General features: G+C 48.3%; 1 protein-coding gene across 8 annotated transcripts in view; it reads right to left on the reverse strand.

Annotated features, from left to right (window-relative positions):
• MRAS (muscle RAS oncogene homolog) overlaps window positions 1-14,604 on the reverse strand; it is a 55,748-nt gene that overhangs the window by 28,243 nt on the left and 12,901 nt on the right. For 4 of the 8 annotated variants that reach the window (XM_006022907.2, XM_025203322.1, XM_025203325.1 and 1 more), the window contains one exon: window positions 621-831. In XM_006022907.2, the coding sequence (XP_006022969.1) occupies window positions 621-813 (193 nt within the window). In that variant the 5' untranslated portion in view covers window positions 814-831. The other 4 variants (XM_025203321.1, XM_025203323.1, XM_025203320.1 and 1 more) reach the window with 4 other exon arrangements.

The raw sequence follows: 14,604 nt of genomic DNA on the forward strand, positions 1-14,604 counted from the left end.
GGGATCAGTTTGTCATCCACTATAACCCAGATCCTTTTTTTTTGCAGCGCTCCTACCTGCCCCGTTCTTGTTTCTATCCAGTCGACAGCTGTCACCTAAGCGCACTCCCTTTGCACTTTTCCTTACTGAACTCCCTCCTGCAAACTCCATCCTACTTATTTCAGACAACTCCTCCAATTTATCAAGATGGCTTTACATTTGAATCCTGTCCTCCAAAGAGCGTGCAGTCTCACTCAGCATAGGATGATCTGCAAACGTAAGAAGCGGACCTTGCTCTCTCTCTCTCTAGTCATTAATAAAAATATTAACTAGGAGCAGACTCTAGACAGACCCCTGAGGAACCCCACTCGATGCATCCTTCCAGCTGGACAATGAGCCATTGATACAGTAGATTATTGTGGCACAATGCAAGCCACAGTTTCAACTTGACAAGAGGCCTATTGCTTAGCGTGCACAAACAGTGCATACGATGATTTGTGCCAAAACCACACATAAGTGACAGTAAAGCCGAAAATCCATAAAAGCACAACAAGATACGGAAAGTCTCAGGACAGAGCTGCCCTTGGATTCCTCCTGAACAACGGAAGAACGATCAATCAGAGTGGAAGTAGTTTGCTCACCGTCCAGAATAGCCCACTGCCCATCTATTTCCGTGTGTTTCAGGTAGGAATCCTCAATGGTTGGATCATAGTCTGGCACAAAAATCTTCTGGAAAAACTGAATGGTGAGAGCGCTCTTTCCCACGCCACCATCTCCGACCACCACTAGCTTGTATGTAGGGAGGTTATCACTTGGAACGGCGCTCGTAGCCATGTTCCCAGCCGGCTGGACCTGAAGGAGAAAGAGAGGTTGACTCAGACCATGCTAAAATAGTAAAAAGCAGGTTTCTCTACCTTGATCCAGTACAGGACTCAGGGCTGGGGCTCTCCAGGGGAGGGAGAGCTGTCATTTTGCAGTGGGAGCATGCAATTTGGGCTCTCCAAAGTGAGGGAAAGTGCTATTATGAGAAGGCGATGGTGCAAAGTGGTTGGGCAACCCTTGGGTGATGCCTGCTATTCTGCCTGAACTGAACCAGTGACCAGGTCCATCTTTCCAGGAACTGAACCTGTGACCTGCGGAGAAAAGAAGCATGAACAGTTATAGTCGGAGCTAAAATTTAGTGTGAGGGACCTATACCAGTTCATATCCCCATGGATTGGCAGAGAGGGGAGCATGAAACCTATGTACTCCCCTTGCTTACCAAGGAGCTGCGCATAATCCGGACTCTTTATTTCGGTTTCAGCACTAGCTTGACAGTAGCTCAGAGTCAGACTGAAAATTGGGGGTCGGACCTGATGATTTGTTTAGACCCCTTCCGACCCTAAGTACTATGATAAGTACTATAATAAAAGACAAACACCTACTTTTCAACAGGGCAGAGCAGCAAACCAACCAACCCCCTACCCTGACCCTTCCCAACCTTGACCCAGATGGATCACTCTTAAAGGAATACAAGTGGCCCCATCTCTACCACTCGTCTCATTTATCCCCTTGCTACAGGGACTGTCTGTTTGAGCCAAACGGGCGGGAAAATTTTGCGATGTGGACATCCCTCCAAATAGGAACGAGCCTGGGAAGGCCAAATAATAATTCACTCACAGATCAAACAGCTGTTAAGTTGCAAGCAATTTGCAGTCGCTCTCAGCTTGTGCTGCACTCCAGCTAATGACTGTATCTCACGAGGAATAGCAAGCTCTTATATCCTCAGCTATTTTACATACAGCATATATTGATCAGCCCCAATTTGGAGCTTGACTGTTGAATCCTAGCAAACGTTCAAAGGGTGCACGGGAAGATGCCACGAGTTCGAGTCGTGCTCCCGGTTCAGCTGGCGTACAGGAGCACTTTTCCTAGGTTTCTCCTCTCCCATTAGAAAGCCCGGCTGCTTCTGTGCAAGCTTTTCCAGGGACGGAGAATCACAGCTGTGTTTCATAACGCTGGCAGGAAGGTTTGTTTTGTGGTTAACGGCAGCAGCAAGAGGCAGGAGCGGTGCTTTCCATTCCCAAGAATGGTAACAGATCTCCTGAAGACTCGAGTCAGACACTTGGGGACTGAGTCTTTAAAAAAAAATGAGTGTTGAAATGGTACATGCAATGATGTCGGCACGACCTCAGCTTAGCATGCAAATCAAATCACTGCGTGCCAAACATCGGCCGTGCTGTCTGCACGTGCATTTGCAGCAACTGCCAACAAAAATAAGGCGGACAACGTATATGCACATTTGAGGCTCAGGACCTTCGCTTCTCACACCAGGCTGGTGTCCACTAAGACAGCAGGACAGGGCCAGGTCATGACCCTCCGCTCAAACTGGGACCCACCCACACGTGCTGCTAAAATGAGAAAAAAAAAAAAAATCAAAACTTATGGCAGAAGTGATTTCCTTTTGCCTCTAGACCAATCTGGCTACAATCTGGATAGCTAAAATGAGAAGACACTCACTGCAAGGCTGTGACTCCCTTTTTTCCTATGTGAAGGATGAAACAGTCCTATAGTGACACTTAAATCTCCCTGGCTGGGAACCAGAGTTAACCCTCCAGGGAAAAACAACAGGGCAGTCCATACGTTGGTGGCGGTGGCTATTCTGCTGGGAACAAACAACTCCTTTTGTTGTTTCCTTTGCACCCTCAGCAGCCAAAGACCCATCATTTATTTTAAATATGAAAGCTGAAATATTGGAGAACCCCGGAGGGGTTGGATAGAGATACCAGCAAATCATACGGCTGTGTACAGCCCTGGCATGAGCAAGGACGGCAGCTGGCTGTCCCCACCGTAGTGTCTGCCTCCGGCCACTGATTTTGCTTTCCAAAATACCCCCTGAATTTATTGCTAGAAAGTGTTTGCCTGATGAGGGCTGGGTATTTCTACAGCCCACAGCAGCAGGATCAACGGGCAGAGGGAAAGCAGGCTCTTCCCATTGCCCTGGTGCTCAAGAGCATCCATGAAGACGACCACATGTGAGCACTATCAAGGGAGCAGTCGCATGCCAGGAGGGAAAGGACCAGGGACTTTCTAGGGGCTAGACGGTCACTTTGGGCACTATACTTCCAGCTAGCACCCGTTCTGGCAGAGATGCCCAGCCACAGATGAAAGCGCATCTTACCAGGCTCAAGACCTGCTGTATTTGGGTCCAAGAAAAATATTTTATGTCCTATATGAGCGAGCACGAAGCAGCCCAAGAATCCCCTGCTGACTGTACAAAAGGGAACGGCATGCAACTGCCTGCAAATGCCCGCTGCTAAACCCAGGGTGATGCAGAGCACAGGGCACAAGGTCATCGGTCTCGGGAAATACATCAACCACTTGGCACAAGCTCAGAGTGGTTTCCATTTGAATGCCCTTCCTGGACGGGTCCTTTTGGTTATGCCCCGGTCGTGCCCTCAAACAATGCAGTGGAAGCACAGGGGAGAAAGGAACTGCCCAACAGAGCTGGGCCAACTTGGCTTTTAATAGATAATTTGCAGAAAAAATGCACATCCCCTCAAACTCTCTCCCCACAAAGCAACGTCTGTTTGGCATGTTAGGTTGAATCCGGCATAGTATATATTTGTGCACAGGAAGGGGCGAAAGACATTTCACCTTCACCTTTTCAGAATAACGTTTTCCCGTTTCGAAAAGCCAAATGTTTTGACGAGATCAAAACCAGACATTTCCCTTTTTCATTTCCAAAGGGCTTAACAGGCTGAAAACAAAACGTAAAACTCAGAAAGAAAAGAATTCCCCCTTTCCCCCATAAGCCCTGAAAAATTTGCCTTTTAGTTTGGCCAGGACAGATTTTTCCCCTTGGTGTTTAAATCTGGTGAGCGAGCCAAACAAAACAACCCTGCGTGCGTGCACGTGCATGCACGTGCCTTTTGGTCTGCCCCCTCCCCTTACACGCCAAGGGAAGCAAAAATGATTCACCGTGCTGGGACGTGCGTTTTCGGTGGACACAAGGGAACATGTGCCGATGCTTTCCAGTTGTCATTTCTTGCCTCTGATCATCCTGTTAACACTGAACTCTTGATTGGGACCATGTGGGTGGACGTGTCCTTCCCAAGTGCTAAGAGCTGAATGGAGATTTTCAAAAAGGGCGTTCCCCCATCCCTTCCCCCCTCCCCTGCCCCAATAATATTGAAGGTAGAAAATAACCTGTCTTCATAGGAAATAATTTCAGATCCTGCCCTGAACCACCTCTGAAATCAGGCAGTGGAAACCTCTCCTATTCTGGAATCGAGTTCACCCAATCTGCATTTTTCCCCGTTCTCTTTTTAAAGCAATTTGTGCATAAAAAAAAATAAATAATGGAGAAACATGACAGTGTTGCCATAGAAATGGGCTCACTGGAAACTATAAGGACTGCAAAGTAAAGAGACAAGTGGGTCTGTCTCATCTGAGCTGAGAATAGAGTTGACGTTCTCAGAGGAAAAAGAAATGTTGGAGCCGCTGCCAGTGTTATAAGCAATGAAATATTTTCCATTTAAAGACACGGCTCTGCTTTTCAAAGAGAACTGGAGAGACTCCTCCGACCCGGCTTCCCACCTCCCAAATGTCAGTGCAGTGCTCGAAGCACAAGGGCGTCATGTCAAGGAGTGCTGTGCTTTGCTGATGGTTTGGAGGCAGCTCACGATGTGGATAAGACTGCTTGCTTTGGCACGTTATAAGAGGCCAAACTCTTCTTTCCTTTGTATCAGTGCAATCTAATTTCAGCCATCAAAGCCCTTCTTCAGGGTAGAGACCTTGGGGAAATCCTGGACCCGTGGAAAAAAAAAAACTGGCAAGACTTCAATGGATGTCAATACGGCCAGTAATTCATCCCATCTTTATTTGCACTATGAAAAACTGGGCGATATTTCTGGATGGGCTCTATGGATGCTTAATTATGTCAGGTATCCAGGTTGTAGCCGTATTGGTCTAGAGGAAAAGGCAATCAGGACTCATAGTCGAGATGATCTCTTTTATTAGACCAACAAGATTTTTGCAAAAAAAAAAAATATTTTTTTTTATGAATGCTTAATTGTGACTCATCTGGTAGGGGAGCGATGCGAAACAACATACTCTGCTCGTTTAAAGCTGTTGACCTCATCCTAAACCACAAGCTACTGCTTGGGGAACCAGTGTTACATTTGCAGCAGGGTTTTAGCACTCAGCCCTCCGCCTGGTCTCAGATGCCCCAAGCTCGACTCCTGTGAAACATTTACCCAATTTCTACGATAATAATTAGCCCATTGCGTAAGCTGCGACTACAGCCTGTGTGCACATAAAACAACACAAAAACCAGCTACACAGATAGGGAGGCATTTGTTTCCAGTCTATGAAGCTTGTGCCTACATCTACCTCCGGACAACTGTACTGCAAATTCACATTTTATAAAAACCAGTTTGCTTGGAGGAAACATATATTGCAAGTCTTTTAAAATGGCGTCAGCTCAGAGGGTACGAAAAAGGCATATTGGGCCCTGAAAAGCAAGAGAGAGAGTTAGAGACGAGTTGCACGAGTTAAGCAGAATTGGACAGTGGGAAAGCCCCAGCCTTCTCAACGAGCACGCGCCCCACTGGAAACCAAGCTCAATGCTCCACGTGCTGCTTAGACCGAACGTTTCTCATAGCACATCCTTTCTGTGGTTCCAGCCTTCGACCAAACACACGGTGGGCTGGTCCAGAGCAGAGGCCGCGTGTGGCCACTTGGACGTGGGCTTGTTCCATGTTGTGGGTGCACAGAGACAACCTGACCCTCTGTTCGGCTGTGCAACGGGCAACCGTTGTCTTCCAACCGCCCTGGGACCGTGCGCATGCACTCACAGCTTGATCTATCCCATTAACAAGAAGATTCAGACACAGTCAGGAAACCTAAAGACAAATAAATCATTACAAAGTTGTTCATAGTGTGGAAGGAGCTGTGACCATCCAGCAGACTATAGCACGGTGCTCCACGGGGTCTAACCCCGCTGCCCCCACCTCCCCAGTGCTTGGAAGAGCTTACAATCAAAGTAGGGCAAGCTCTCAAAAGAAAGCATTTTGGACCAGGAAGCCAGTCACATGCTCCCACAGGCACAGGGAATTTGCATGTGAGCTGCTCCTGTTGTTCAGCCAAGTGCAAAAAGGTACAGACCGAGTCCTGTCTTCGGCAAAGCACGGACCGAGGGCTTGGACCGGGAAGTGAGAGAGCGCCATAAGGCACATCGGCTTGCAAAGAAGAAAGGACCTGCAATAAGCTTGACTGAGAGAAATGAAAGGCAGACATTTTTCACCCTCCTGTCTGCATATAAAGCAGCACACAGTAATAAGCTAATCAGCTTGGAGGAAGAGGTCTTAAAATACACTTATGCTGCCATTCGTTGTCAAAGGATCCAAAACAACAGTACAGCTATCCATATCCTCAACTGGTGTAAAGCAGTGGGCCTGCCCCGACTTTAGTGGAGCTGGCACGATTCATGCAGGCCATCTAAAATCTCGTTCTTCAATCAGCATGGCTTGCGAGGCAAACGTGGCCACTTCTGGGCTGACGCGCAGCAAGCGCGAGTCCACGTTACCATGTTGTCCGAGGCCGTCAGCAGACAGACAGACCTCATTTAAGAAGAGCCTGCATCTCTTGAAGGAGACATGTGAGCTTTTTTGGAGTGCGGTTTATGGACCGGAGGGCAAGAAAGGGTGAGATGGAAGTCCGAAACATCCCATTAAAATAAGCAAGGAGCTAAACCACACGTTAGCTGAAAGCAAGACGGCATGTGCCAGCTGGTCACTGAACCCCAACGGGACAGTGCTCCAAGACACGTTTCTGTGCCTATCCCCAGCTGCCGTTGCAAGACCTGTCCTGTGCACACGCGGGCCAAATCCTCAGGTGATATCAAGCATGGGTACCTATACACATGCTCCGGGGTGGAGATACTTTAACTAAAGCACGTCTCTCGGAGCCGCTCTAATTGAAGCACCCCCACCAGCATTTTGAAACAATGAATAGACATGACACGGAGGCGGCTGGACCGTGCTAATTAGCACCCTCCAGTAAATTCAATTAACTGAGTCTGCTCTGACCCATGCATGGATAGGCGCCCCACAATCCCACTGCTTTCAGAGCGCCATCCGTTTGCAGGACCGAAGGAGCCGGTCCTGGCACTTGCTGCGTCGTCTCTCGCACGCACACCTCACAATTCAGGACTCCCAGAGGAAGAGTTTTGCTGCACCAGCGATCAGGACCAAGCCCCTCGCCTTCCCGTTAAAGTTGCTGCAATTAGAGGCAAGGAAACCCCGACGGAGAGGCCTTGCATGACAATGATTTACAGTCTCCATAGCAACGGGTGGCACTGAAATTCCTTAATCCCGTTGTGAAACCTTGAGAAAGCTGCAGTGGGGTCTGTGCGCTACCGTCCTGGCCGCTCAGTCCCTGGAGCAGACACAGCACCCGTGCTGAATGAACCCATCGCCGGAGCCACCGCAGTGCATTTGAGCTGCTTATTTATAGCTATAGCTCGCTCCTCACTGTGCTTCGATAGGAGTCCTGTTTGAGCAGTCAAGGGGGCTCCTTTATTTATGTATTTACTGCGGGCTTGCTGGGACTCACAGAAATCTCCTGTAACATGCAGCTAGGACGTGAATGATTATAATAAGGATGCACTCCCCTCCCTCCCCCGAGTTAAACCAAGTACCATCTGCCAAGACCTGTCAACTTCTCCTACGATCTTGACTAATAACCCTTCCTCCACCCACGGCACACGCTCTTCTCTTCTCTCGGCCACGCCACAAAACCAACGAGCCCTGGGGCTTGCCCGAAGGCTGAACTTCCCCCGTGCTTCCTTTCCACCAGCGCTTCGCCTCCGGTTCTGCCGCTGTCACCGTGGCGGACCTGCCCCGTTGTGGTTGTCACCATCGCTCCGACCAAACGAGTCAGGTCTTTGTATGCTTGAATCAGACCCAGAAGTGAACTGGAAGACCAGAAGCAGCTATGGAGCACAGAAACCTTCCAAGAGGTGGCTGCTTCCCAAAAGTTGGAGCAATCAAAATTACACAGAGGCCAAGAATGACCCGCTCATCAGTTTGCAAGATCATTGCCTAGACCTTTCAGATACCTTTTCCTGTTCAGGTGATGCACATGCACCACTAGTTACCTAAGCAGGCTAATCAGCAGCTACCTCTGAGAACTATGATTTGCTAGATTTTGGGGCTTCCTGCTCTCATTTAGCAGTCCACCTACCCCAACAAGGGCATGCCGAGCAAAAGGTGGACCATCAAATCTTCTGCAAGCTGTTAAGACAGAAATGATTCCTGCTCTAAGAAACCAACACCAAAAGCTCTTCCCTTCCAGCTTCAGAATAGATATTTAATGCCCATGGGTTCCTAATGGAGAAAAATCATGCCAGGACTAGAGCAAAACCAGAATTAGCACAGGCTACTTTTGATCTAAGACCATAAAACAATCAGCATTTAAAAATAAGAAGTTCTCACTGAGCAGTGGGACGGGTTTAAAACCCTCCAACAGGATGCAGTTACAAATCGCTGGGACTGAACCAGCTCCTGGCACCGTCGCTTCGGTGGAGGAAACGAGCTGCCCTTTCAAGTCCCCATCTGATGCTAAACATTCAATGCCTTGTGCTGGTGGTGGTGCCGTCCCCAGTTTGCACTTGCTTTTTGCGGCAGGTCAGACGAAATCATAATATCTTCCTTCACCCCCCTGCACTAATCATGCACTTACCACCAAATTTACTGTTAAAGAAAGGGAAAAAACTCACCAGGCGTGTAATGAAGCACTTGAGATTCACATAAAAGGCAGTTAAAGGCAGTCACCGCTTGATGAGTACTTAGTAGTTATTTCAGGAAACACAAAATTATAGCTTGAACACATACCAAAAAATCAAAAAAAAAAAAATCACATCACTGAAAATGACTTGGGTGGGTGGTTTGGTTCCCCCCTGCAAAGTCTGAAGTGATAATAGTGGGAGTCCCTATTCGTGAGCTATATGAAGTGGCTGAAGAAGCCTCTAGGCCACGGTGGATTTGAATGCTCACTGTTTCCTGTGCCTAGTAGACGTGCAATGCAGACAGCAAGTGTCAGTCATCATCCTGACACATGTCAGCTGAAATCAGCCCCCCCCAAAGCTCTATTTTTTTCCCTCTCCAGCAATTTCCTCTCTGTGCCGTGGGTTTTCAGCATAGACTAGTGACCTATGAAAATAGGGAAAATGTGCTAAGTTGCAGGCAAACAGGCCAAGGTCGTTACAGGAGGATGCTGGCATTTTCAGGCACTTAAGTCACAGTTTTGCTTTGCAGGAACGTGCCTGTGCAGACTGGAAGGCTACCCTCTCCTTGCATAAATTAGGTCTTGCTTAAACCTAGACAACTTCTCATTTGTCTCTGTTAGGAATAGCTCCAAACTCCACATCAGAGAGGGAAGGAAAACGTCCGTGCGCACTAGGGTTCAAACGCATTGGCGGGAACCGATAGGTCTATTACTGTCCATGCCATCACTTCTCCCGTGCTTGGACGCGACGTCGGAAATCCCTTTCCTCACTCATTCATTTCCGCTCCTGGGAGAGGTCGCAGGACAAGGCCAAGTCCTGAATCGCTCTTAAAACAAGTCTTTTAGCAGTGAAGCCAGGAATGCTTCTCCTCGGTTCTCATGGAAACTGCAAAACCGAACTAAATGTGCTGGAGAAAGCACTCAGCTACCCGAGATGCTCACCCACCCTGCCCAAACAGAGATAACAGCAAGGGAACAAATAGGCGCAGGAGGAAATGGCTTGAAATTCCAATAGCTGCCCTTCCTGCGAGCACAATCCCTGGAAATGGGCAGCTTCCCTCTGACACATCAGAGCTCACCGACACACCAATAAAAGCCCCCAAATTCACCACCCTCGATTACTCCATATAGTCCTCGAAATGCATCCACGAGACTCTAAAGCAACAGCCAGAATCAGCTGGAGAGCCCTGCATCAGGTCTGGCATCCCCAAAAGGAGGTGCTCCAGTAGACCTCTGGCCAACACGTGATGGACAAGGCGGGATTGCTTGGCAGCGGGAGAGCAGGGTTTCATGGAGGCAGAGGTGGTGAGAGATACGGCGGCTTTGTAAGAGATGGAAGTTGGTGCTAGGGAAGAGAGTAGCGAGTGGCGTCCCGATGGGTCCTACAGGACATCGCCCATGTGCATCTGATGTGTACTGCTCTGCACGGTGTGCCGATTTCCTGGCTAGAAAGGTGGGACTCTATAGTGCCCCATATCCTCGGTGTTCAGTTTAGTCCCCTCTTGCCCTCCCAAAGCACCGCCTACGAGAGAAAGCACAAAACACCTTGTGTCCACGAGCACTGACTACGTGCACAGCTCCTTGCTCCTATGAAACCCACTGAAGTCAACTGGATTCTTTCCCGCGGACGTTGGATCCAGTCCTTAGGCTGCATGGAGCAATCGGTACAACTAGGACTGGAAAAATACAAAATAAAGAGAGAGACTCTGTGAAGATTCCCCAGTGAGGATTAAAGAAGACGAACACAAGCAAAGGTCATAGCCTCGGAGGATAATTTTAGCCTTCTGAAGTTTAAGTGGCACTAAGCGCCAAAACTCCTGACTGAAAGAGGCACGTGTGTTGTTCTGAGTAAGAGCAGCTGGCTAGCAATTATGCCAAATGTTCGTGTGCGGTGGTGGGTGCGCTTTTGCATGTTGACCTCAAATTCCCCCAATCCTATATGGACAACTTTGAACTTTAAAAAAAAAAAAAAAGGGCACCCCAGAGGCTCAGGGTTAGATCCCAGCCACACTCACGGCAAAATTCTCCTTGACATGACTTTCTATAGAGCCCAAATCTCTGCCTTGTGGAATATCATGGCTTTTGCTTCCTCCGGTCTTGCATCTGCAACGGCGATGGGAATTATGTATGAGTCTAGGATACATGGGAAAGTGAATGCCCAAACCAGGATTCTGGATCACGAGGGGAAGCCAACAATGAAGTGATAAAAAGGACGACTACCAACGGAGAACCAGGCTGGCATTAACAACTATAAAAAGGGCAGAGCCGATCTCGAGGCCATTCCTCTTCCTCGGAGCTGGGGAATTCATACAATAGCAATGATCAGCAAGGGGTGCAAAGGGACCTTTTATAAAGCCCGTGGTTATTTATGGGAACTATTTCCAAAACTGCCCCATCTGGGCTGTTGTTACCCAATGCTGCTTTCCTAGCAGCAGAGACATTCCCATCACAACGACCGTGGGCAGGGCTTGCTGGATGCCAACCTGGCTGCACTGCAATCCTAGTTTTGTTCAGCTCCTTGATGGGCCTTTGCTGGGCCGCTGCACAGTAGTCACAGGGTAACCCTAGCAAGGGCCTGTGCTTCATCTCACAGGAGGAAGGGCAAGGCCATCTCCCTCTAAAAGCCATTCCCTCGCGTGTTGCCGTTGGATTAAATGGGAAGCCATGTGCTTCCGGCACCTCTGCCGAGCTGCTAGTAGCCAGCCCTGGGCTTTTATAAGTGGCTTTTCTGTGCTGGTTTTATGCCCTGGTTCCCAGCTGCAAAGAGTTATTAAAGCAGGCAGAGTTATTAGTCTGATGTTTATTGCTTGGCAAGAGTTATTTGCCTTGCTTGGATTATGCCATCGCATTCGGGATGGGTAAACTGGGAGGACTTGGAGGTATTTGGTGGTGGATGGGGCAAGAGAGGGGAGTTTGCAAGAGGAGTTTCAGGACCTTCCTTCCCGGCTGCACAGCTTCTCACAGTCTGATTCAATAACACACGCCTACATGCCAGCAATGTCATTGCCAAAGGGAAACTGTGTGTCCCAGCACATTCCCACGTCTTCGCCCAAATTCTTCGTTCTGTTCCTTTCTGCACAATTCCTCTCTACTTGCTCCTTACTGTGCAGCTTTAGCACCTCCCAGGGCGACCTGCAAGCTACAGGGCAGTGTAAAGTGCAGCTATACTATTCCCTGTCCTTGTAGCCCCTGGTGCGTGGGGACTGATGGAAGCAGAGGACCACCAATGTCAACTGTGCACAGCTCCCAAATGAGCAGATGTTCCTAGAAGTTTGCAGATCTTTTTAAACATCCCTATACTGCTGGAGCCCTGGGAGAGCTGGAGCAGGGTACAGAATCAGCCCCGTGCTTTATAAACCCATGACAGCCAAATGTGAGACGTGATGCAAAGTTGAGCTGTGCAACTTAGTTCAAATGGTGATTTTAGGAGAAGGAAGTTTCTTCATCTCCTAGGTATGTGAATGGCTCTTCTTCATGGAGTCTGACTCCCGGTGGGCGGGTGCAGCATCCAATTCTAGGATTTCTTTTCTAAGCATCTGCTCAATCACTTTATTATATGCCACTTTGGTATAATTTTTTGGGATCCCAGCATCTAATCCTGGCTCAGGGCTAGAACCTCGATCGACAATTTTTCCAGTCTCACGTTAAGCCCTGCAAAACAGCACGTGCCTTCTTAGGGACAACATGCTGGGAAATCATTTTACTGAGCCCTCTCCTGTTAAATTGCTTCAGTTTTTATTTTTATATGTTTATAGCCGTGCTGTACTTGCAGCTCGCATTTCAGCCACGTGCCAACAGGCTGATGATTTGTGCCTCCTCTAAATGCTCCTCTCTCGCAACCAATGCTTCTTCCTCCTCCAAACTCCGTTCCATCCTGTCCTCTGCCAGGACCACTGCAGCTCCAGCGCTGCTCTCAGCTTTCCAGGCTGGGAAGCAGAGACACACCTTGATGCTCAGCCACTGAAGCAATTGCTAATGCAAACAAGACCTCCATTGCCACAACTACCTTAAGCCTCGAGTTTGAAATGCAATGACCCAAGTCTCTACTGCACTAACATGAATGATGCTTGGAAGAAGCTGCTTACAAGTTTAAGGGTCAGGGTAGCATAGACAGTTTTGCATCCGTTTAGGAAAGCCAGTGACATACTTCACTTTATTATAAACTTCTTAGCGCTTGGGCCTTGCCATTGGATACTGAGGTTTTATGTTTAAACGACGCGTCGTGACAGACTAGAAAAAGAGTCAAAGATTAATGCACCTTAGAAATACATTTTAGGTTTGATGTGTACCGGATACATTTTAAGGAGAGCGCTGCGTTAAGGATTTCCACCAGAGACGTCTTTCCAACTTGCCATGACCCCACACCCACTATGTTACTTATGTCCCATGTGTTGCAAGTGGAATCACTTAAAATCACTTCCCAACATCCCATCAATTTTAATATACGTTGGTTAACACTTTCATTATCCTCTGTGGTTTGGCAGGCAGTGCTGCAATATAGATTTAGCACAAGCAGCGAGTGAGTTTAATAGAAGCCTTTCACTGGACGAGTTATTTTGGGCATAATTTTTCTTAATACAATAAAAGCCTCTCACATTCACCTAAAACACCACCTGACTTCCAGACTTTGCCTGGGATATGCATGAGCCCAGGAGCAGCAGCACGTTTCCAAACAGCACCACTTAGTAAGTGCATCACAGGGACTCGCTGGGGCTAGGGACAGAAGTTACACTTAAACTGATTTACGGCATCAGAAACTGGTTTAAACCTGTAACAGAACAGAAGTTCAGTGCACATAAACCAGTTTCAAAGTGGCTGAAGCTGGTTTAAGATAAACCTGGCTGAATGTAGTATCAGACTGAACTGATTTGGGTCAAACTGGCTTATGAAACTTCTGTCCCAGACTACTTCCTGGTTCAAGTTAAATCACGGTCCCCCGGCATCCCAGCATGCTTTCCAGCCCTGGGCTGGGCTGTGCTGTCTGCTCCAGCAGAGAAGGACTGGGTGTGGGGAGGCAAGGACTGCTCCCCCCAGGCAAACCCTGGCTGGGGTCTGGGGCCAGGAAGGAGGGTTAAATTCCCCTTCCCCCGAGTACAGAGCTGCCCTGCCCTGCTAAAAACTTACTGCTGGCTGCCACTGTGGACTACAAATCCCAGAAGCACCTGGAAGTAGGAAGTGATGAGCAACCCTGCAGAGTCCTGCTGATGTGAATCTGGACTGCAAATCCCAGAGACCTCGCGGGCAGCAGGAAGAGGAAGCAAACACACAGCCCACGCTGGCTACATGCCAGAGAGCTATTCTCTAGCGCCTCCCGGCTTCTGGCCTGAGCCACTGCAGGTATGTGGCTGCATTTCCAGAATCTGAATCAAAAGTAAATGTCTGTCCAGTTGTTTCTCAGTTTAATGTCTGCAGTTTAGACTAACCTGCAAAGACTGAATCAATTCAGCCTTGGGCTTTTTGACTATCTGTACATAGCCTCAGTGTTCACTAAATTAATTTTCATCTGAAACGCCCCCCCCATCCCCAGCATCTTGCACACTGAACAACTGAGTTCTTTTGCCCTACACGCAAGTCCAGGTTCTGGCTTTCCCATTAGCTCAGCATGCTGCAAAACAACTTCTCTTGTTTCCAACATTCGTCTCCAAGGTGCCCATCCCTCCCAGATGTCCTGTGGCAGAGATACTGTGTCAAGTCTAATCCTCAGGGTTGGCATAAATAAGTAGATTTTTTAAAATTGCTGGCTGAATTCTTATACGAGACAACCCCACACCTTTTTCCGTCCTAGGGGAAATGCATAAAATATCATGCAGTTTACTAAGGGGACGCACTGAAAACAAAACCCCAAAGTCTTGATTC

Source organism: Alligator sinensis, unplaced genomic scaffold (genome assembly GCF_000455745.1).
Source record: "Alligator sinensis unplaced genomic scaffold, ASM45574v1 scaffold510_1, whole genome shotgun sequence".
Classification (NCBI taxonomy): Eukaryota; Metazoa; Chordata; order Crocodylia; family Alligatoridae; genus Alligator; species Alligator sinensis.